This window comes from Protopterus annectens, chromosome 13.part0, assembly GCF_019279795.1.
Source record: "Protopterus annectens isolate FY-2018-M chromosome 13.part0, PAN1.0, whole genome shotgun sequence".
NCBI classification, from domain to species: Eukaryota; Metazoa; Chordata; order Ceratodontiformes; family Protopteridae; genus Protopterus; species Protopterus annectens.
This window is the reverse complement of record NC_056747.1, coordinates 569,649,821-569,675,074: the sequence shown is the minus strand read 5'-3', so window position 1 is coordinate 569,675,074 and position 25,254 is coordinate 569,649,821. Positions and strand designations below refer to the sequence as shown.

The 25,254-nt window shown below is 39.1% G+C and overlaps 1 protein-coding gene across 5 annotated transcripts in view; it reads left to right on the top strand.

Moving 5' to 3' along the window:
• Positions 1-23,278, top strand: part of DTX2 (deltex E3 ubiquitin ligase 2) — a 1,297,167-nt gene extending 1,273,889 nt beyond the window's left edge. For all 5 annotated transcript variants that reach the window (XM_044054219.1, XM_044054221.1, XM_044054218.1 and 2 more), the window contains one exon: positions 17,284-23,278. In XM_044054219.1, coding sequence (XP_043910154.1) covers positions 17,284-17,514 — 231 coding nt within the window. In that variant the 3' untranslated portion in view covers positions 17,515-23,278. The remainder of the gene's footprint in view (positions 1-17,283) is intronic.
• The last annotated feature ends 1,976 nt before the right edge of the window (positions 23,279-25,254 follow it).

The following is a 25,254-nucleotide window of genomic DNA, read 5'->3' as shown; positions in this document are numbered from 1 at the left end:
ACTTGGAGTTCAGTGCATACTTTCTCTAAGCATTATCACCTTCCTATCTACTCTAAGTCTAGGGCTGGTTTTGCCACAGCTGTTTTGCAAGGCATGTTGTCAGCTCCTGCTTCTTTATGATTTGCCAGCCTCCCTTACCTCTGCTTTGGGATTCTACCCAATAGTAAGGACTGCAGCAATGGGGAACGAAGAACATAGTACAGTTTTGTACCTACCATAAATGTAGATGTTGATCCCCATTGCTGCCTCCTTCCCCTCTGTGTTTAGGGGTGGTTGTGTAGGTGAGGTTTCATGCTGATATTTTTGTATATATTCTTATATATATTGTACATATTTTTGGTGCAGGTATTTTGGGCCTTGTCTTTTTAGGGTCTTCTGACATCTGGGGCAAGAAAAGACTGAGGATATGACGTCGGTCATGCTCTGGTATTCGGGCCGACTGGACAGCGGACTACACCCAATAGTAAGGACTGCAGCAATGGGGATCCTCGAACATCTACATTTATGGTAGGTACAAAACTGTACTTTTTATCCCTCTGTAGTTACTACAGCTCTGCACATCACCCTTATTCTTAAAGATAGGTACCAAAACACTTTTTCTCCACTCCTCAGGCATCCTCTGACTTTCCAAAATTTCATTAAATAATCCGGTTAAAAATTCCAGTGCCATTTCTCCTAAGCACCTCCATGCTTCCACTGGTATGTCATCTGGGCCAACAACCTTTCCATTCTTCATCCTCTTCATAGCTGTCCTTACTTCCTCCTTGCTAACATGCTTCACTTCCTGATTCACTATCCCCACATCATCCAACCTTCTCTCTCTCTCATTCTCTTCATTCATCAGCCCTTCAAAGTACTCTTTCCATCTACTCAACACACTCTCCTCACTTCTGTCCTTTATCACCCTTACCTGCTGCACATCTTTCCCAGCTCTGTCCCTCTGTCTAGCCAATCGGTACAGGTCCTTTTCTCCCTCTTTAGTGTCCAGTCTCTCATACAACTCTCTATATGCCTTATCCTTAGCCACCTCTCTCTTTGCCATGCGCCTCATCTCCTTATACTCATGTCTACTTTCTTCGTCTCTTTGACAGTCCCACTTCTTCTTTGCCAGCCTCTTCCTCTGTATACTCTCCTGTACTTCCTCATTCCGCCACCATGTCTCCTTGTCCTCCTTCCTCTGTCCAGATGTCACACCAAGCACCTTCCTAGCAGTCTCCCTTACTAGCTCTGCTGTAGTTACCCAGCTATTCGGTAACTCTTCATTGCCTCCCAGTGCCTGTCTTAACTCTTCCCTGAACTCCCATCTCACAATCACCCTTTTTTAACTTCCACCATTTAATCCTTGGCACTGCTTTCACACCCCTCCTCCGCTTCTTGATCACCAACATCATCCTACAGACCACCATTCTATGCTGCTTAACTACACTTTCCCCAGTCACCACTTTACAATCTCCAATCTCCTTCAGACTGGCCCTCCTGTATAGGATATAATCCACTGTGTGCATCTTCCTCCACTCTTGTACATCACCTTATACTCCTCCCTCTTAAAATACGTGTTCACCACAGCTATGTCCATCCTTTTCGCAAAATCCACAGTCATCTGACCTTCTGCATTCCTCTTCTTAACACCATACCTACCCATCACTTCCTCATCCCCTCTGTTCACTTCACCAACATGCCCATTGAAGTCCGCTCCAATCACTAGTCTCTCATCCTTGGGTACACTCACCACCACTTCATCCGACTCACTCCAAAATTTTTCTTTCTCATCCATCACACACCCAACTTGTGGAGCATATGCACGAATAACATTCATTATTACACCGTCAATTTCAAGCTTCATAAACATCACTCTATCAGACACTCTCTTCACCTCCAAAACACTCTTGGCATACTGTTCTGTTAGGATAACCCCTACCCCACTTCTTCTGCCATCCACACCATGATAGAACAATTTGAACCCACCTCATACACTTGGCCTTACTTCCCTTCCATCTGGTCTCTAGCACGCACAACATATCAACCTTCCTTCTCTCCATCATATCAGCTAGCTCTCTCCCTATACCAGTCATACTGCCAACATTTAAAGTTCCTACCCTCGGTACTACACTCCTAACCTTCCTCCTCTCTTCCTGCCTTCGGGCATGCCTTCCCCCTCCTCTTCTTCTTCGGCCAACAGTAGCCCAATTTCCGCCAGCACCCTGTTGGCTAACAGTACTGGTGACGGTCGTTGTTAACCCGGGCCTCGACCGATCCAGTATGTAAATATAAAATGTTCTCCGTATCAGTAATTTGGCAGAGGTTTTACGCCGGATGCCCTTCCTGACGCAACCCTCCCCATTTATCCGGGCTTGGGACCGGCACAAAGAAATGCACTGGCTTGTGCATCCCCAGTGCTGGGTTCATTCCTTAGATATACACAGATGATTAAGTTACTGCCAAAGTAAAACCAAATGCATAAGAACCTCAGAAAACATGGAATAACAGGTTGCAAGCAGATCATTTGTAAGTGGCTGGCCCATTGCATTTTTCTTTTATTATCATAAATTATCATTTTATTATCATCATCATGGAAATGTGTTTGAAGAAACCCCAGGAGCACAGATCATATACTGTGGCTTTTCTGAAGTGGTTGACTGTGCATCAGCTGTTCCTAAGGCAGTTAGCTGGTCATCAGTCCTCACATTTTCCAAGGACTGTAGTCTAGGCATTGCTTCCGTAGCTTGGGCAGTTGCCATTTTCTAGGGCTTGTTTGCAGTCTATTCATATCAATTAATACTCCACCTCTCTAAGTTCTTAGTAGTAAGGCCTTCTGCCACAATGATTCATGCAAAGGGTACTGATCAGTTGTGTAGAAAATTATCAGAATGGTAGATCAGTGGTGCAGTAGTGGCTCCCTCTCACCATTCCTTTCTCCTTGGCATTCTGGACTGAGTGTGGAGTACCCTAACCCTTTACATCTTCCCTTTCCAACTCTTTGCCTTTCTGGATCTTCCGTGTTGAAATCTGGATAGCCTTCGGAAACTCTGTTCCTTTAAGTCTTTGATCCTGGGAGAGTACCCAAGTCCCTGCCTCTGTGGTGTCCTTTGGGCATTGAGTTGAATCTTTCAGAGTGGATACACCACTGTCATCTTAGTCAAGAAAGTTCAAAAAAGTACTGGCAGATGTCAGTTTTGTACAGGGACATCCTGCCCATCCCTAAGTGGTAGCCACTTGCTTGGCTTGAATGGGGATAAGGTACTGGGCTCTGGAAGTCACTCTGTACATAGTCTTCTTTGGCTCATGTTCCAGTAGTAAGGGCTACTGCAGCTGTGATCTTGAACATTTACTGTTAGCTATTTAAGATTCTGAACTGGGTAAATGAACTGGTCCAATGACCCTTTTTCATTTACAGCCTGGGCCAAAGTCAAGTACAGATGAGATTAAAGCACAGTCTTCCAAGATGGCTGCACATTGAGTAACAGCTTAATTCTGGTTCTCCCAGTATGAAAACAGAAACATAGCAGACAAAACCAGTGGACCTGGATTTCTGAGTAAATTTCAGTAGCTGACTAGTAAGTGTACTGCCTGTATGCCAGTAACAAAGAAATACAGAGCTTCTGAAGGAAAATCGGCTACAAAGTGTGACAAAGAAACACTGACTGGGAAAAGTACTGTAGCTGTTCAGCAAAAAGTGTAAGCTTCATACATGACTTCAGTAACCTTGACTAAAGTATAAAGCAATTGCATACAGACCTGACTAAAATAAATGAAACACTGATGGAGTATATCAACTCAAACAATAAAAGGCTGGAAAGAAATGGAAGAAGATTTAAACATATACACAGATGAGATGATAAAACTGCAAAACTCAGAGGTTGAAATGAAGAAAAGGGTGGCTGAATGAGACTGCACAAGAAGAGATGTTTCAAAACACAGTTGGAATTAGAGGACAGAGCACTTGGAGAAAACCTGAGATTTTCTGATGTACCTGAGAAGCTGGAAGGAACAAACTGTATTAATTTCATGAAAGCACAGATAAGCAACTGGACTGGTATTCTACAACAGGAACTGTTAATTGAAAGAGCACATCATGTGCACGGTCCAAACCTGGTTATGAGAACACAACCTAGTAAAAAAAGCAATCTTAACCAGCAGAAGGAGTTGATTCTGACAAAACTATGGCAATAGGACAAAGTACTAAAAGTGTGAGATATTGAGTGTTTGTGGATAATGACTACTCATTGTTCACCAGGCAGAGGAATAAATTTATCAAGCAGAGCACCTCGCTGGCCCTCTTCAGGAGAAACCTTGATGAGTGGAAGTTCACCCCGAGAATCACTCTAGTGGCTCTACTGGATAGAGGCACTAGGAGCGAACATCAGGTAGCACAATAACAGGACACTTTTATGGGCTAGGCTTGTGAAGGCTCCAGGGCTGTTGGCCTAATACACACCTGTGAACCATTATGTAGAGAATGTCAAGAGGCTGGCATGTGATTCAAACTGCTGTACCCAGCTATCTTCAAAATATTTTTTCCTGGAGGAACAAAAACATTTTTGATTAAGTACATGCTATGGAAGAAATACAAGTTTGTTCAGCAAAAAGTGAGCTGTGAAACATGAGGAGACTCTGTTGCGAGTTCTTCTGGTAATAAAGACCACAGAGAGACTGTCCCAGTGAAACCTTTTCCCAGTGTTTCAATGGAAATGCTTGAGAGAGGGGAAAAAAGCACAGGAGTTGCCTAAAAGAATTTATAGTGCACTGGAGATGAAGCAGAGACAAGGTTTGGGAGATGGAGGTGAACAGAAGTAGAACAAGTAAGTCTGGAAATATTGGAGTTTATTAAACATGTAGGGGACTTTAAAGCATATGCTGTACTTCATCTCATTAGTGTTTGGAGATTAAAATCAGTAACTTGGAAATTGACAAATGTGGAATTACAAAGCAATAATTATATTTGTAAAACAGGAAAGAACAAGAAAATCTGGAAATATTAGACTTGTTTGGACTTTTTTAAACGTGTAGGGGACTAAAGCATATGCCCTACTTCATCAGTAGTGTTTGGAAAAATATTTAGGAGAAAGGAAGAGGAGAGAGTTCACTATAAGTAAAACATTTTTTTCCTTAACAGTATCATTTAAGTGATGTATGATTTTCTTTGCATGTTAAGTAAAGCTTTTTCAGTTATTTTAAGTGTAATGGGAATACTAATGTAAATATGTGCTTCTGTTTTTTCTCTTTGATTTTTCTCCCTTCTTATCTCTTTCTCCTTGTAAAGTTTTAAGAAATGTGGGCACTGCAATGTGTTAAATCTGGTTAAAAGAGCATGACAAACGAAAAATTAGCTTTATATAGTAACATGATTTGAGAGAGAGCAAGTAAATGAAAAAGAATGTATAAGGTCTTTTTTCTAATAAATAATCCTGTATATGGTTCTCATGTCACTATCATGTCACTAGCAGACAGTATGATAGAGAAATCGCTTGGAGAAAATGTTTTCTGAAAGCATTCAAGTGTTTTCCCAGCTGTGAGAGCTATAAAGATGAGGCAAAACCAGACGGCACTTAATAGAATCACAGGCTCTATCATGCGTCTTGGCATGGATAAACTTTTATTCCTGTTAGGAGGGTAAACTTCAATATTGGAAGATGTACATAGTTTTGCATGTTAAGTTAGTATGTTTTAGGGGGTATTGGGGTTGTGTGCTGTTTTTGTTTGAGGGTTTTCATAAAACAAAACGTTCTGTAAGATGTGACATAGGCTCAAATGGAGATGACAAGAAACAATTGTATAAAAGATTAACCTGCCAAACAGTGCATGCATGTAACACAATAGCTGGAACTAGACATTTAACAAAAAAGTTGTTATACATAAAAGGCGGGGCTATTAATTCCTCAAGAATATGATTCTTTCTGTAACGTCTTTAAATGTTAACGGTCTCAGATGAATACAAAAAAGAAAGTATTGAACTATATTAAAAAATGTAGCGTGCAGATAGTTATGCTACAGGATACTCACTTGGAAAGAACTGAACATGTGAATTTGATAAAGAAAGGTTTTCAGGATGGTTATCCAGCAGAATACCTGGGGTAAAGGAAGAGAGGAGTACTTATATTAATTGAAAGCAAGAGAAGCTCCAGTAGTAATAGAAGAGGGGGAAAAAAAGACAATAATGGCAGATTTGTAGTACTAAGGGGCTATATTGGCAAGGGAGGAGGAGGATTACACTGGCATGTATTTATATTTTACCGAAAACTGCTATAATGGAGAGAAAATCAGTTTTCAGCAAGAAATATTACTTGTACGTGGGGACTAGAATTTGATTTGTAACAGTGAAGATGTGTCTGGGGGCCAAAGAAAGGAAAATATAACAAAGGAGGGTTGATTTCTAAAGAAATTTATGAAAATATTTGGCATGGAAGATGTGAATTCCGCACTAGGAATTCAGAGTGAATTTTAGATATTATTCCCCAAAATACAAAAACTGGGCTGGGCTAGGCTAGACAGAATTTACATTTCACAGGAAAGTGTCCATTTAATTGAAGATCTTGATACGCACCCAACCATTTCAAATCATGCATCAATAATTAAAACAAAAACATAGGGTAATGAAATAAAAATGAGACACTGGCACTTTTCCACCTATCTGTTGAAAAGAAAGGAATTTAAGGAATGGGTAGTGGAAATTATTCAGGGGCTATTGGAGAAGATAGAAACTCTTCTCAAGATATAGCCAGGGAGTGGGATAAAATTAAAGTGGAATTTAAAAAGAGTGGAAATAAAAGAAAGGGAGACTGTTAAGAAGTAACAAGAATTATTTAGAGGGATTGACCAATATATTAAGGTATTCCAAGAACAAGAGGAGGAGCAACTACAGAATGCTAAACAGAAAATAAGGGATTACCATAATATGCATGTAAGCAACTGTTTTTTTTTTTTTTTTTTTTTGATAATGCTAGAGCACAAAATCTTTTAGCACAATTACTCAGGCAACAGAAAGTAAAGGGAGCCAACAACAATGAATATAAAGGATCCTGTAGAAGTATTAAAAATATTTTGAAAATTCTGTGAACATTTGTATAAAGCAGAGAAATATGGAAATCAAGAAAAAGTACAAATGGAAATGTTTATGGAAGAATGAAGTATGCTAATGTTGGAAGGAGAGGAGGCTCAATTTCCAACAGTTAGTAGGAGGAGATGAGATGAAAATGGTGATGTATAACCGATCTATAGGAAAGCCCCCAGAATAGATGGCATTCCTATGGAAATTTGGAAGCTAGGAGGGAAAAAACTGATGAAGATCTGGAAGGTTTTGTTTAACAATATTTTAAGAGGAGGAGGAAGAGAAGTACCATCATCCTGGAAGAAGACGGTAGTAGCTGTAATACGTAAAGAGGGTAAAGATCTGTCAGGTTCAGCTTTATACAGGCCCATTTCAATACTAAATCATGATTATAAAGTGTTGATAATGGCTAAAAGAATAGAAAATGTGATACCAAAATTGATAGATATGGATCATTGTGGTTTTGTGGAGGGGAGGCAAACATCTGACAACATAAACAGAACAGTGATGATCTGGAGGGAAGCTGAAGGTAAGAAACTACCATTGATGTGTCTTGATGCAGAGATAGTATTTGACAGAGTGAGCTGGGATTTTATGAGCAGAGCAATGGAAGCATTTGCATTCCCTGATAAAATTATAAGGTTGATTAGGAGGATATATGAAGGTTCGGAGGCAAAAATAAAGTGGGTGGGGTTTTCTCTGATAATCTCTGCTTGAGCAGAGGAACCAGGCAGGGGTGTCCTCTCTCCCCTTTGTTGTTTGTATTATATTTAGAACCATTGCCAAAGAAAATAAGGGACTTGGAAGTTCACAGATATAATTAGTAATGGTAGTCAGGAAAAGCTGGATGTATTTGCAGATGACATTACATTGCTGTGGAACATATTGAGACAATTTCAGACTTTTTTGGGATACAAAATTAATAAAGCTAAACCAAAAGCAGTAGCAGTAAATTGCATATCCACATACCAATTTTTTTCAGCAGTATCCCATATTTATGGGGACATGATCAAATGAAGTATTTAGGAGTATGGATTAAAAATTATACCAGTGTGACAGCTAAGTCTATGTGGGAAGAAACCAAACAAAAGATAATACAAAAACTGAGAAAGTGGAAGATCTGCTACATGGATATTGATCGTGAGGTACAAGCAGTTAAAATGTTTTTAGTCTGTTTAGTCTTGCACACAGGTCAGGCATATTTTTATCAACCAGAGTACAAGTTGTGGATAGCACTTAGTAAAGAGCTGAAGGATTTTATCTGGGAGGGGAAGACAGCAAGAGTCAAGTGGGATAAGCTTGTTTTTCTAGTAGAACAGGGTGGATTAGGATTACCTGAGTTGAAAGGGCATCTCAGAGCAACACAGTTAAGGCTGGCTTCCATACATAACACAAGCAGAAAACTTTCAAAGTGGAAAGAGATGATGAAACTGGGGAAGCTGAAGTAACAGGGAGAGACTGGGATTTTTGGATGCAGACCTTTAAGGAGAGTAATAATAATCATACAGAACATTATATTCATAAAATATTGCAAGGTCTTCTAGGAAGTAAGCCAACACGGGAATGGAGAAAGGAGATTCTGCCAATAGGGATGACTGCAATTAAGGATACAGAGAGTAGTCAAGAGGGGATGGGAATATATTGGGAGACAAATGACAAAAGAACCAAGGTATTTGGGAGCAAATAACTAGCGAGGGAAAGGTAACAGAATGGGAAGATGCCAAGAATGTATTTGATCTTCAGGCTAGCGATTGCCTTCCATATCAAGGATTATTATCAGAGTATAGGGAAAGAGAAAGAAATAGGGGGATCCTAAATGAAAGGCTAGCACTGGTAATGTTTTTAGGAGAATCTAGAACAGAAATTGCTGTTAAATGAGTTACATGCATACATACAGATATTTCAAGCACAGGCTTTAATGCCCTTCTAGCTTGCCGATATACCAGAACACTTGTTCCCATAAGTGTCCAGGCTGTTCTTAAAAATATCTAAACTAGTACTTGCTTTAATGTCATTTGTTAGTCTTTTCCATGCATCAGCTACTCTGTCAAAGAACCAGTTGGTACACTTTTCATTCATAGAAAGTCTTTTTAATTTCTCCATGTATCTTGGGTTTCGAATACCATGGCAGGAATGGACCCCATTCCTAAGTCAAAGTGCGATTAAAGTTCATGAAATTGTTATTGTTTCAATTTTTGATGTCAGACAGAAGTGCTGTTCGCAGCACCCTCAGTGTGCCTAGTAACGACTCCTGCAATCTATATGGGGTTAAATGTATTGGTAACATTTATAAATCATCATCTTCTTTCAGCTGTTCCCATTAGGGGTCGCCACAGCAGATCACCTGTTTCCATTTCTTCCTGTCCTCTGCATCTTGCTCTGACATACCAACCACCTGCATGTCCTCTCTCACCACATCCATAAACCTTATCTTAGGCCTTCCTCTTTTCCTGTTACCTGGTAGCTTCATCCTTAGCATCTTTTTCCCAATATACTCAGCATCCCTCCTCAGCACATGTCCAAACCAACGTAATCGTGCCTCTCTGGCTTTGTCTCCAAACCTTCCAGCCTGTGCTGACCCTCTAATATACTTATTCCTAATCCTGTCCACCCTCGTCACACCCAGTGCAAATCTTAACATCTTTAATTCTGCCACATCAAGCTCAAACTCCTGCCTTTTTGTCAATGCCACTGTCTCCAACCGATATAACATAGCTGGTCTCACTACCCTCTTGTAGACCTTCCCTTTCACTTTTACAGGTACTCGTCTATCACAAGTCACTCCTGACACTCTTCTCCACCCACTCCATCCTGCCTGTACTCTCTTCTTCACCTCTCTTCCACACTCACCGTTACTCTGAACTATTGACCCCAAGTATTTAAATTCATCCACCTTCACCACCTCTACTCTTGCATCCTCACCATTTCTCTATCCCTCCCTCTCATTCACACACATATATTCTGTCTTAGTCCTGCTGGCCTTCATTCCTCTTCTCTCTATAGCATATCTCCGTCTCTCCAAGGTCTCCTCCACCTGTTCCCTACTCTCACTACAGATCACAATGTCATCTGCAAACATCATAGTCCAAGGGGACTCCTGTCTGATCTCGTCTGTCAACCTGTCCATCACCATTGCAAATAAGAAAGGGCTCAGAGCTGATCCTTGATGTAATCCCACCTCAGACCTCACCGCTGTCACACTACCCTCGTACATATCCTGTGCCACTCTTACATACTTTTCTGACACTCCTGACTTCCTCATACAATACCACAACTCCTCTCTACATATCTAAATATGATTTTAAATTCTTTTTTGTAAAACACATTGCTCCTACTATTATTGAAACTGTTTGGGTAGCTTTCTTCCACATTGCTGCTGTTTCTGCCTGCAAACCCTGGTATTTTATGACTCTCTCTCTCTGTATGCAAGATACTGTATTCACTGGGGTGTCGATTTCAGTGGTCAGTGCTACTTTTGTATTTTCATGAACCACTGTATCCAGTTTTCTAGCATCTATCTTTTTTACTGTTGGTAGTGGGTGATCCCCTGTGATGCAGACTTCATCATTTTCTATGATGCTTTGCGGCTCATGTTTCCAGTGTTTTTCAGCCACTTCAGTACCATAATGTTTGCACAATCCCAATGTAACTGTATTGCCACATTATTATGCCTTTCAGCATACAGTCCTCCTGCCATTAGTATGTCACAACCAGCAACGAGGTATGAAACTGTTTACAATTCTGTTATACAAAACCTGCGTTTGTTTCTCTCACATGTTCAGTGGACTTTGTAAACGGTGTATGTAGCCCACGATCTTGGGCTGCCAATATTAACCTTTCATCTCTTGCTTTGAATTTGCCTATCCTTAACCATTCCTACGTTCGATCCTGATCAACATGAGGTTCTTCCAGAAGTTTCTGTACTTGTAACTATATTTATACATTTTCCACATTTCTTGCCTTCTCATCTGGTCCCTTCACCTTATATTCTTTTTTTGTTTTTTTTTTGACACATTCAGTTGCTGCATGATTTTTATCTACTTCTGGTTTGCTTTCCATGCCTGCTTAATGCCTATATGCTTCTGCTAGACTAAGCAGCGAAGACATCTTAGATATATTCTCCTCATGTTTCAAAACTTTCACTACGTTTGGGTCTTTTGAGGTCAGCAGATGTGTGCAGTCCCACAATTGCAGATCTATATATATATATATACATATAATCAGTTTCAAGGAGGCCCATCCCTCCTTTGGTATGGGGAATATATAATCTTGGTATGCACTGATTTTTATAAATCATTTGGTAAGCATAAAGCATCCTTCTTGTTTTCCTGTCTAATCTGCCCAACACATTTTGGGGCCAGTTAATCACTCCAAAACTCTAAGTTAGGACAGGAAGAGCAACTTGGTTTATAGCTTGAATTTTGTTCCTAGATGTCAGTGCTATTTTCAGGATTAATTTAAGCCTTCTAAAGTATTCCTTACCAAGTTTTATTCACATTTGTTCATGCCTTATTGTTGATCCTTCATCAATTCCCAAATGCTCAAGTTCTTTTATATCACATTCTTGTCCCAAACTGATGTTTTTTTGGTGCTGCAGTTTTCCTACTTTAAAGGTTGCTTTTGCATATTTATCGAGACCAAATGACATTCTTGTATCATCTGAAACAGTTTTGACAACTTATAGTAGTGCTTTCAAGTTCCTCATCTGATGAGCTATATAGTTTTAAGTCATCGACAAAGAGAAGATGAAAAGTTTTTATGCTTTATTTTCTAGGAGCCAAATTATAGCCATGACTTAAGCCGTTAAGTAGACAGCTTAATGAGTTAAGGGCAAGACAGAACAGCAACGGTGACAGTCACCCTGGAACATCCCTCTTTGAATTTTTATCCCTAGGATAATTTGTCCTTTATCATGGCTTAATTGCAGAGTGGTCTGCCAGTGTTTCATGGTCATTGTAATGTAGTCGATCAGTGTAGGGTGCATCTTATACATTTTTAAGCACTTTTTTTTTCCCATGAATGTGGGATACTATCATATACTTTTTTGTAGTCGGTCCATGCCATACTTATATTCTTCCGCTTTTTGCAGTTCTCCGCTATGACCTTAACAACAAATGATCCTTTGTTCCATATGACTTTCTTTTATTGCCATTTTGTTTTATTGCCATAATTGAGTTTTCTTCAAAATGACTATAAACTCTGATAGTATCAATTTATGTGTATAGTTTATACGTCGTTGGATGGTAAGTTATTAGTCTGTAATTTTTAGGGTAGCTTGCAGGTTCACTCGAGTTGGAGCACTGTTTTTCCTGTTAGTCAGGTTGGTGTCTGAGGTGCAGTTGTAAATAGTTCTTACTTCTAGCTAAGTCTTTGTGCAAAGATGTTAATACTTTTAGCCAGAAATTAGGTACTGCATCTGGGCCTGGGGGTTTCCAATTAGAGGCTTTTCTTAACTTTGTTTCAGCCTCTCTGGATGTTACTTTATTCCATTTCATATCCTGTACCTTTAAACTTCTTATTCTTTCTTTTACTTCTATTTAGCATCTTTGTTATACTCCAGAGGATCTTTATAAATACTTCTCCAAAAATATATCTATTTTGTCTTTTTGGTGGTCTTTCAATTCCTTTTACCTTGTTTCCCAATTCTCTATAAACCTTTTTTGAGTAATAATAAATTGCTTATTTTTTTTACTTTTCCTTTATATTTATCTTCGTATCTTTTGAGTTTTATCTGCTTATCTTCTAAGTTTTTCCGCCTGTGCTGAGGTTTTATTTGCGATAGTGCATGGTAGATCCTGATCTGTTCTGATACTGTGCATTGATTTTATCACATCTGTTTTTCTAAGTGTTTTTGTTGATCTGTTCCCTCTTCTATACTCTTCTAACAGTGACACTTTTTGTCTTAACTGCCTGATAGTTTTCTCTATTCGATACTTCCATCATGGTACTTGATTTCTCCCTTTCCTTTCCCTCACTACCCTATGTTCTTGTGGTAGAACTTTGTCAGTTATTAATTTAGCTGCACAGTAATAGAGATAGGTTATCTGATTCTCTAGTACTTTTTGATAACCCCAAACATTCCCAAAGGTTGTTGTCTCTAAATGCCCTAGATACCTGAATAAGAGCTCCTCTTAGATATCTATAAGAGGCACTGTACAAGTTCAGATATTTTAGTCTTTCGTAGTAACATAAATTTTGACATCCATGGATGCACTTGATTTATTTCCTCTGTACTCTTTCCAGTTTACTCCTGCTTGTTTTCTTACAGGGTTTCCATATTGTTATTCCATACTCAAGTTTGGCTCAAATATAACTAACAAACAATGACTTCATGACTTTTGATTTCCTAGACTTTGTAAATCTTTTTTATACAACCTATAGTTCTATAACTATCATTAACTAATTGGTTGATATGATTAGAAAAAGTCATAGCTGGATCTACCCCTATACCCAGGACCTTAAATAATTAGTAGAGCATGTGAAGATAGGAGGTGCTGTCAGCCATGCCAGGAGAAGTAGGGCAGTCTATGTATAACTTATGCCAGCACAGCTAGCTGGAATTTTGTAAATAATTATATGTCATTTGTATATCAAACTAATTTGTGCAGATGCTTGTGCTGGAAATGTATTTGTGAAATTTACTTGTATTAAAATGTATCAACATTGTGCCCTGCTGGAATAGAAAGAAATGTATATGTAATATTGTAACTGAATTAAATGTATACATTCAGGTGGCCACAGTGGTGCAGCTGTTAGCGTTGCTGCCTCACAGCAAGAGGTTCTCTGGTTTGATTCTCAGCCAGGGTGCCTTCTGTGCAGAGTCTGCATGCCCTCCCTGTGGTCGCGTGGGTCTCCTCCGGGTGCTCCAGTTACCTTCCACATCCCAAAGACGTGCTGTAAGTTGATTGGACACACTAAATTGGCCCTAGGTGTGAATCTGTGCATGTGTGTGCCTTCTGTGGAAGGTTGGGTGCCGGGCTGGCAACTCGTCACTGTAAAACTCCACTGCCAATCGTTCTACAGACTGTTCTGCTGTGGTGACCCCTAACCGGGATAAGCCAAAAGGAGATGATGATGAATTAAATGCATTGTAACTGCATATACTGGAAGGGAAGAGGTTAATCCACCTGATTTTAAAATATATCTGAAATTAAATTACTTTATGGGTTAAGCCATAAAGATGTTATCCCACAGTTTTGAATGGAGACATGCAATATATGTGCTAGAGAATAGGTTGTAGCTCCTGTAGGAAGAATGGAATGGTTTTATGACTTCCAGCAGCTACACCACATCTGAGAAGTGACCTTGTGTGTGTATTACTGACATGTAGGTGCTAAAATCCTGGCAGCTTCTAGTGTTGGTGATAGCATGGGAAACAGAGTCAGATTACCAGATGTATGTGATGCCATTCTGTACAGAAATCATGTCTTAATACTAGAGGAAACTGAAGTCTGAGTAGCATCCTGCCTTGGATCTGACAACAAGGACCACTCACTGGGACATTGTTATCCCTTCCAAGGGAGGTGTCAGTCCAAGCCTAACTGAGATAGTCAGTCACCAGATCCCCCTCAGACCCCTCTTGCCATCCACTGCAAATACTCAGCACCAGGGCTTCCCTGTCCATTGTAAGCTTTCATCATGCTAACATGGTACAATTTGTGCCTCTGCCTCCTGTCTAGCAGTTCTACCATGTAGTTAACATCACTAACCTTCCTTACCACTTTGAAGGGTTCCCTCCCAAGCTGCCTCCAGCTTATTGTGTCTGACAGGAATGAGAACTGTAACCTGCTGTCCTACAGAGCATATCAAATATTGCATGATAACTATAGGAATCAATCAGAGGAAATTAGGAAGAATTGGGAAGAGATATTAGATAAGCAATTCACAAAGAAGCAACGGGGTGATATATGTACGTCTTCCAAAATATGCAATAACATCTAGAAAATGTAAGATCTTTGCCTGGAAGTGTTTCCATGGGTATTTTTATGCCCCAAGCAGACTCCAAAGAATTTTTCCTCATAGACAGCAAATGTTGGAGATGTGATGGGGAAGAAAGCGGTAACTAAGAAGATATTTTCTGGGAGTGTAATGAGCTGGCAGACTTTAAAGAGTAAAACCAAAATCCCAACAGAGAAAGAAAAACTTGGAAAGTGTAGAAATAATCCCAACAACGACCTGGAACACACCAGCTTTACTGACAACAACTGTTCCTTCGACTAAGCGCTTTCACCAGAAATTGGCTTCATCAGAGTCAAAGAAACCCCTTGTAACAACAATATAAATGGTAAAAAATGTTCTTAATTAGATAATTGAACCAATCTTCAGTCACAAACCTAAAGTTTGCTTGGTAATATATGTATTGTTCTATGGTGCTTTTGACCTGGTTTAAATGTAACAATTTGCACTAGACACTTTTTATGTGCAGTTTGCCTAATGTTACTTTGTGATTGATGATTGGTTCATCAATTATGTGAATAAGAACATTTTTTACTATTTATATTGTTGTTACAAGGGGTTTCTTTGACTCTGATTTTAAAGAGTCCCTGCATACGACTCTGTCTGAGATGCTGGGTTATATGAAATAGAGCACCTCTGAGACACTGTTCAAGAGGAACCTGGAAAAGTGGATGGGGCACAGTAATTTCTTTTTGGGGATAGTGCCCATAACCGTCCTGGTCATGGGTAGTCATCACTAAATGCAATCTTGGGCATTGACTAGCATTTCATTGGTATTACATTGGGATGAAATGGCTAGGCTTAAAATGACTTCTGGGTCGATAACCTAGTAATCTCCTATGATCCTATGATGAGCCTAAGTAACTAGGGAGCTGATTTTTTGAGCTATGATACAGAATTGGAATTACCTAGACATAGTAAGGCCGTGCTGAATCTTAATTGTAGTGGCTGCCAAAAAAAGCAGTTACTAGAATCAAAGTCTAAACCAGCTTTGCTAGAAGTAGCGAAGAGAGTAACAAAGATAAAACAACTGGAATTGGGATCTTTAGAAAAGGGTAAGAGCAAATTTCATAGGAAAAAATGGGAAATGTGGGATCAATACATTCAGAGGAGGAATGAGGATTAAAAGAAGGCAGGATATGAATGAGCTATGTAATGGTTGACCAACAATGACTAGCTATATATTAAAAGTGATATGTTTGCAGCTACAGTTGTATCAGCACAATTTGGAATGTATAATGTTTGCAACTGAGATTGTGTCACTATGGTTTATTTTTATTTATATAGATGTTTCTTTAAAAAAAGAACATTAAAGCACATATATGTTAAAAATGAGGTTATAAAGCGTACGAAACAGAGCAAGTGAACTGTCTGTAACAAAGGTTGAAACAGCAATTAAGTTTTACACACAGTAGTTAGTGCACAGTAGTAGTATACACTGTGGAGTGATGTAGTAATACAGTGTTAGGGAGAATAATTGAGTTAAATACAAATTTGTGGATATAGCAGATAAATGTATGTAGTAATGTTATCAGGAAGTAGCCTAAATGACAGACAGTGAGCTTAGCTGTTTGTGTATTTCAGTTTGTTAACCGGGGTAGAGCACTGATCACAAATGACCAGTTTCAGTCTCAGCTGTACAGTGAAATTGCGTGAGGTTAATTTTCAGTACCAGAGATTGATTATTCATTGCTATTCCTTGATTTCTTTGTGAAATGGTGATTAAATCATAAGGAAAAATAATCTTCCTGTATTCCTGAAGCAAGAGCTTTCAAATTGTCTTTGTATATATTTGTGAGCTAGTTGTAAAATTGAGGGAGATTATCAATTTTCGTAATTATCTTGAGTAGAAAGTTGCAAGTTGACAGGGCTAATTACGTTTAAATTCCCACATAGCTCTGCTTCTAAACATACTTCTAGATTTTTCAGTATAGCTGTTTTCACTGTTTGAGCCCTTATTTTTACACATTTAGAGAGTTTCTTTTTTAACAGAAATACTTGTTTACTTAATTCATAGATCCGGAAAACGTTTTATTCCTTTGTGTTCCTTCAGTTTTTAAATAGCTTTCATTTAGACTAGTATATCATGGGTAGTCTTTCTTTGGGTGTTTGCAATCAAATTCAACTCGCCTAGAATAAAGAAAGCTGGAGATCCTGTTAAAACAAAGGGGTTTAACACTAGAGTTCTTTTTACATTTCAGTCAAATGGGGTAATGCAGTACATTTTATGAGAGGTCACAGATATTTCCTAACCTTTTTATAATCCATTGTTTGTTTTACAGGTTTTACAGCTTTTGAAAGTGGCTTGGAATCGGCGTCTGATTTTTACAGTTGGCACCTCCACTACAACTGGCGAAACAAACACTGTGGTGTGGAATGAGATTCATCACAAGACAGAAATGGGATCTAATATTTCAGGCCATGGCTATCCTGATCCTAACTATCTGGACAATGTGCTTGGTGAATTAGCAGCACAAGGTGTTACAGAATACTGTCTAACTCAGGACCCATGACTTGCTTTGTGCAAGCAGAAGAACTTGAAATCTTTTTCTATAAAGCTGTACCACAGCTGTTGAATGTGCAGTTATTTTTGCCTTAATCATTTTAAATGGAGCTAAATAGCCTTGTTGCACTTTTGGAACAGTTCCACGGACTGTTGTGACAAGATCCTAAATGATTTGCTCATGATTGAGCATTTAAAGCACTTTTTTCCTGAATTGTCTCTGGACTGTGTAATCTTTTGAAGTTATGCATTCTTGATACCGAATTATAGTGGAATTATATTAAGTACTCTTCTCCAAAAGTTGAATTATAGTAAATAATTCTTTGCTAAAAAAGGGTTCTTAAAAAGTGCCAAGTCTTGTATTTTGAATTGGTCCTTAAGACTGAGATTCCAATCTTGAGGAAAGTAGCAATTTTCAGAAGGTTGAAGCTGTTCGAGGCTCAACATGTTTACCGGTAATTTTTGAGTTTTTGTGAAGATGAGATCTCAACATACATGATTTGCAGGGGTGATCTGTTCTACTTACTGCATTTGCCTTTTATTTGAAAGCTAATTCCACATCTTTCCACTAATGTTTATGTAAATCTGCCCTTCACTGACTATACTCATATTTCGTCAGTTACTTAAATTTGAGATGTATTTATGGTTATGCCCCCACCACAGGCATTCAAGAGAGAAAGCAAATTGATGGAATAATTCACTGCCACATTTTATAGTATTATTTTTCGAGGCTGACATTAAGACCTGTCCTTGATTGGTTTCAGTGTTTGATTTCATGCTTTCCTTCAATTAGAACTTGGCTTTTTTTTTTTTCCTTTTCAAATGTTCACACTCTTAGGAATGGTTCTGCAAGTGTGGTTACACTGGTAGTGCTATAAAGCATCAGTTGCCCAAGTGCAGTTATTCCTGCCCTTCTTTTTTTGCCACTTACACAGTTTGAATATTGATCCTTGACCTTGTCTTTAGAGGTTTATTTGCACACTGTTTTTGTTCACAAGTGCTTTGCAGATTTTGGCACCTCTAAATAATTCTGTACCGTATAATGGAAGAAAGCTCTTTATGTAACTGAATGCCAAAGATTTTTCGCTGCTGTCTTTGGTTCAAAGCAATGGATGAGGGGAAAAATAGTGCATGCTATCTACCTGGACCTGGCTAAAGCATTTTGTACAGTAATGCATTCAAGTATAGTTGACAAACTCACCGAACTGGGCATAAACCTCTACATAACTCCCTGGATTATTAGCTGGCTTACAGGACCCAGGAAGACAGGTTTTGTGATTACTGCCTCTTCTAAGAGAACACTCACAAGGAGAGTACCTCAGGGCTCCATGGTGGGACTGCTCCTATTTGTCATGTACTTCTTGGAGGTAAAGGTAATGTCAACCTTTGGCTGACCAAGTTCACAGATGACTACAAATTGGGAGCTATCATTACATTGGGAGCCCCATTACGCAAACATCTTACAGGAGAGTCTAGCAAAGACAAATGACTGGTGCCAAGGTCACAGACAAGAACTCGCAGACTAAAACTCAATGCCACCCAGGCTAATTATTCCATCAGTAAGACACCCCTAAATGTTGACCCAGTAGTCTGGGATCTGGGAACATATATAGACAGTAATCTGGCCTTCGACCATCATGTGACAAAGGTAGAAGAAAATAATTCTATTTTGCCCAGCTAAGGGTATGACATCCAGGTCCAAGTAAGTCATAGTGCCACTTTATTTGACCTTTGACAGACCGGTCATTGAAAATGATGTCCTTTTGGAATGTAACTGGCCAGACATGTACTGTAGTGGGAACACCCACAAAGGTTTCTTACTTGGATAATCCAGGATGTAAACACATTGTCCTGTACAGATCACTTTAAAACCATATCTCTATATACTGTCTCCTACAGGTTACTGAGAGATGGTCTGTGCCTGGCATACAAGGCATCCTCTGATCCAGCTCTGATGGACCTTTTGCTCATTGGCTGAATGAACAGCATTAGAACCACTACATCCAAGGAATTACATTTTGCTTGTGACATAAATAAGACGTTGGCAAGACAGACGTGTATCTCAGGGGCTCCCCATCCAACTGAAGCAGAGTCCATCGTTAATACTATATAAATAACCATGAACAATGGATGGGCAATTGGAAATTCACTCCCAGGTCTGGCCCCCATATCTCTGATAGACGAGGCAGACAGTAATGCCCAAATTAACATATCCCCCATAACCTCTGGAAATTTTCTAATTAACATAACTCCTCCTAATAACTGGCTATGATACATAAGGACACAATTTGGTTGAATTCCACAGCTAGGCTTATAAAGGCTCTGGTGGTCGTTAGCTTAGTATATACTCATGAATCTATGGAGGACTGTTGAATGCATGTTTTTCTTAGTCTCTGCCTTTAGTAGCCTGCTGGTGCTGACAGGGATGAAAAACATTTCTGGTTAATGAGGATTGAAACCTGTTCTATTCTGCATCATAAACATTGGATCTGAAGTCCAGAAGAGGCATGCCTCTGGCTCCTACCTGTCTTTGCCTATCCCCTGATTCATCATCTTGTGCCTGAAGCTGTCTAGCTTAATCTTAGGGACATCATCAGGTCATGAAGTGGTAGTTGGGGCTGAAATCTCTTGTCTTCCCTTGGAGCTTACTTCCCATATACAGCTCTGTCCCTGAAGTCCCAGTAGTGTGTGTCCATACTAATTGAGAAGGGGCAGTTAGGTGACCTTGTAGCAAGGTCCATAACTAAGGCACAAAATAGTAAGCGGTTGCATGATGGAGCAGATAGCAAATGGTTGTTTTTAAGTAGGATGGGAATTTGAATTTATATGTGTAGTATTTGTGATGGTACCAGGCTGTCTGCAAGGTATCTTCCATTCACATTCAGGCTTCAATTTATTTGACGTCCAGCTTTTTGTTTTACATGCTTGGCTGATCCTTTGCGCAATCTCTTGTTTGGAGATGCAGGAATTTGTGTGGCATTTCCCGCTGAGCTTCTCACTGAAGCCCTTTCCTTAAGAGACTCCTGTTTGAGATGGTCCAGGACAGTGATCCTATTACCACTGTACCACCCCACTGGCTTAGATTCCTTACGGTTTTACCTTGCTTTGGCCTCCATTCCTTTGCCTTTCAGATTTCTCCCACTGTTGAGAGCGATCAGACTTCCTAGTTATTCTTCCCCTGTTCACACTTCAAAAAAATACTGTTTTGTAAGACTGGAGGCACTTTCATTGTGCTACAGTAACCCTAAAAAAGGCTGGTATCTGGTATAGGCCCCAACTAATTTGTAGTGATTTATTGTGCAATTACTCTGTTGCTTGACTCCTGTGTGGTCCCATTGACCTCTACTCATTTCATCCATACTGCCTGACATGGAGTCTTCAGCTTTGGACAGGTGTTTGGACTTTGTGCCTTCAGGTGTGTATCTCATCTGTCTTTGTTTCAGTCCTACTTGGTGAACTTGATAGTGGGAAAAGTTTACAACCTCCTGACTTATGAGCTGAAAGAGAATCACTTTCAGAGAGTCTGCAGGAGCTCAAGTGGTCCCCCATTTAACCCTCTGTCATTTTTTTTTTATTGCTAATTCGCTGTGGCTGGAGGTTGCCGGCTTGAGTGTGTGCCTGCACAGAATGACTTTGCTGATTTCTTCATTCAAGGACTGGCTCAGCTGCTGGATTTTCTGCCCACTCTTTGGTCATTATCCATTTAGGCCTTTTTTTTCTGAGCTTCTGCTCAGCTTTTGGCTTCATACCCTACCCTTTGAGTAGGGGTCATTGAGTCTTGGTTTGACTATATGGCTGAGAAATTCAGCTTGGAAGCCTTGGTTTGAATGCATTTATATATTTTCTTCATGGTGTAGTGGCATGCCTAAGGATATAGGTATTCTGTACTTTGAAGTTGCTAATGTAATCCTGTCATGTGTTTTGGAACTTTTCTTGATTTCAGTTCATTTTTGTGGTTTCTGGATTGATAGGCTTTCTCCTTCATTAGTCCTTGTTGTCCATGAGTAACTCACCTACACTTGCTTTCAGTTCTGGAATATTAGATAGCTTCCCACTGGGGGAATTGTTTTTTGGTCCATTTAGGTTAACTGTATGTCTTCTAACCCTTTTTGTGGCCATTCCCCTTTGTTAATTCAACCCTAGGTGGCAGGAGACTATACTTCCTTACATGGAGGGGATGCTTAATCTGTCATAGATACAGGCTTTGATCTTTCACAATTTCTCATTCCTCATTCCTGTAGTTAATAAAGGGATGGCTGTCCATCTGAACTTCACCAGCTCTGCCGTGGAGCTTTGGTTTCAAAGGCTGTGTCTGGACCAAAGATCCACAGGTGGGAGCTTACAGAGACTATCCCTTATTTGACCAGAGAAATAATTTCTCTCCATTTCCTGTTGATGCACCTGACTGAGAAGGGGGTCAGGTAGCTGTGTCCTGCCTTCTGTTGTTATAAGGCATTCTACTTGTTTTCTTGTTGCTGGTAGTGTTTACATGTGTTATTGTGCACTGCACTGGAGGAGCTTATTGTGGGTACCCTTCACTGGCAAAGTTGTTTGTAGATTCAAGCATTTTCCCCTTTGGTTGTACAGACCCTCCCCCCACGTGTTAACCTGTTTTGTCCCTCATATTTTAACTGACCAGCAGATGTACTTCAGAGAATTATCTGGATGCTATTTCTTCTGAACTCATGGAGTTAAGGACGCAAGGGTGTTGGGAAGCTTTTCATATCTTTAGCTATAACCAGTTCTTTTACCTTTTCAGTCTGTTTAGACTGCCCCAACTTGATGTAAAGGACAACCTTTCCATCCAGTATTGACTTTTAGAGTTGTTTGTTAAAAAAGACAGGCAAGTATCTGCTATCATATTCCTTGTTGGCAGTGGGGCATCCAGTATCCTCTGCAGTTTGCTCACTGACAGGAAGGTGCTTGCTAGTGACTATAATCAAACTGTTAGGTGTGAGGGGAAAGGCCATAATTGTCACCATCTTATGCCACAGTGTGTGCCATCGCAGACATGCAGCTCTCTTTACATATGGGAACTTGAAGCACTGAATTCTGATTGGTAGAAAGGATGAACTCAGCCATAGCACCGACCAAGGAAGGGTCACCTCATTGATCAGGATGTAGTTAAAATGCATGCGTTACCTAACTGGCCTGTAGACCTCAAACATATAAATAACTTGTCCTTTAAAGACCAGGTGACCTCCTTCACCAACTAGAATTGACTCATTTAATTTCAGTGAGGTTTGAGAAAAAGCTACAGTCTGGTAGCATATGCAACACAGTTTATTCAGTCATTGTAAAGATTTGTTTTTGTAGATAAGTATTGCCCTTGTCTCAGGACTACATATTTTATTTTCTATTTTCGACAGTTTAGAAGGAAATATAAACATATTTTTGCACTATATAACTTAAATTATTTTCAATGTTTTTGACTGAAGCTGTAACTACTGTTAAAGCTTTGTAATTTTTCTTTCATTTTTTTTCTTGGTGGTGGTGGTAGTTTTGACCATTTTCTAAGTTTTATGATGTGCTTTTCTCCTTGACTTTTATGCTAAGAGAGTAGTCGCATAATATCGATCAAGTGTAGCTTTTAGTCATTGTGCTTTTCTATCATTTGCACTGCTTTTGTACTGTCATTTTTGTATTTTAAACACTTTTTTTCAAACTGGATGTGTTTTTGCTCTAAGCCAGTGACTAAAAATGGTGAGACCTGTAAGATGTTTTTGTTTCTGTTTTAATGAAAACTAAATTAATTGATTCTCCAGATACTGGAATGGGGTTTTCCTATTATCAGCCCTCGTTTTTTGCCTTCCATGTCAATGTGGTTAATGGCATTGCAGTTTGCTGAAATGAAAAGTAGAAACATCAAGTCAAGTCTGGATTGACTGAAATATTGTTTTGCAAAGCATTTGCGTTTTGTGTGTGTGTGTGTATATATATATATATATATATATATATGTAAACCAAACCAGCCCAAGCAACCAATGTGGATAGTAATGTCACGAACCAATGCCCCAACTGCAAATCAAAACCAGCAATATAATATTGCAAGTTTCTGCATTTGGTGCATATTATATTGCTGGTTTTGATTTTGAATTGAATTTTTGAACTGCAGCACTTGGATCCAACATTACTGACTATTCGATTATTTGCAAAGGAGAACGAGTGGAGTTGGCGTGCTTATACGGCAGTTGGGGCATTGGTTCGTGATATATATATATATATATATATATATATATATATATATATATATATATATATATACACACACACACATACACACATTTTTATATCTAAAATACATAAACTATAAGCATCACTTCTGCAAGAAATCTATTGATTTTGAAAATTCCCAAAGATGGGCCTCCATCTAAAGCCAGATATTTTTAGTAATCAGACGACTTCTCACGTGTGGTTGCAGTGTCCCATGTGGCTGTTGAAGGTCATCCTGGCAGAATGAGAGTATCCTACACAGTTGCTTTTTCACCTCTTGATTGAAATGGTCACTTTCAGTCATTTCAGCCATGTTAGTACTCTAGCAGTGCTATAATATTTACTCATCTTTTCTCCACTGAAATTAAATGACAACTTTTCAGTATTTCATTTTATTTTATTTGTTTAACATTTGTTAACTGGGAAAATCTGACTGGGACAGACCCCATTTTTAGTGGAGGCCTGGGAAGAAATGCTCCAGATGCATCTTTGGAATGTGGGAGGAAAACTGAGCACCCAGAGGAAACCCACAAAAACACAGGGAGGACATTATGATAAATAACATCTTCCAAGAAAGTCGCCAAAAAGTGCTCTGCTAGTTGTCACATTAAGAGTAAAAGTGCTTCTGTACATACAGTATTTGTTTTGCTTGTGGGGGCGCACATCTTTAAACCAGATTTATTGTGCTGCATATAAGAAAATACTAGCTAGAGCATCTAAAAACTTCCTGTAACATAAGAAACTGGCTATAGTGCCTTCTACTGGTCCTAGTGTGTTAGTGTTTTTTCTTAATAGTGTCTGAGAAAGTTAAACATAAATATAAAGTATAAATATAGCATAAAAGATAAATATAGGTTATTGTCTAAATTAAAAAAAAAAAAAAAACTCTCTCAGATTTTCTTAAGACAGGACCACATTGCTTCTGGGCATTTAATTTGGACGGGGAAGCACTCCTTTGGATGCTAAAGTTAAGATTTGTCTACCCACATCAAGAGGTGGAGCCCCCAAATCTTTCCTGGACCTCATAGACCCCATTTTTTTTCCTGAAGAGTGTTTGGGAGAAGTAGTAGTTTTAATCCAACCTACTTCTTCACTGATGTACTTTTTAGTATTGACTCTAAATGAATGCTTTCCTGGGCATCAGATTCTACCCTGCAGTACCCTGGCTGAATTTTATTTCTGTTGGTTGATTTAATTCTGAACAGCAAGGGGACAGTTGCAGCTTTGCTTCCTGAGATCTTCTAAGCCAGTAAACCACTTGCTTCCTGAGAGGTTTCCTTCAGACTCTTCTACTGAAAACTCACTTCATTAGATTTATAATGTCTGATATATGGTGTGAGTTACAAAACATGTAAGAGATCTTTTTTTGCAGACAATAGGCTGTGCAGTGGTATTATTATCAAAGGTCTGCCTGCAGTTGTTGATTTACATTGCAGACTTATGAAAGAAAGAACTGTATTTTGTCAAAAATACTAATATTTTGATCAATAAAAAGATTATATCTTTATAAGTAGGCAAGATAGAAACAAGGTAATCT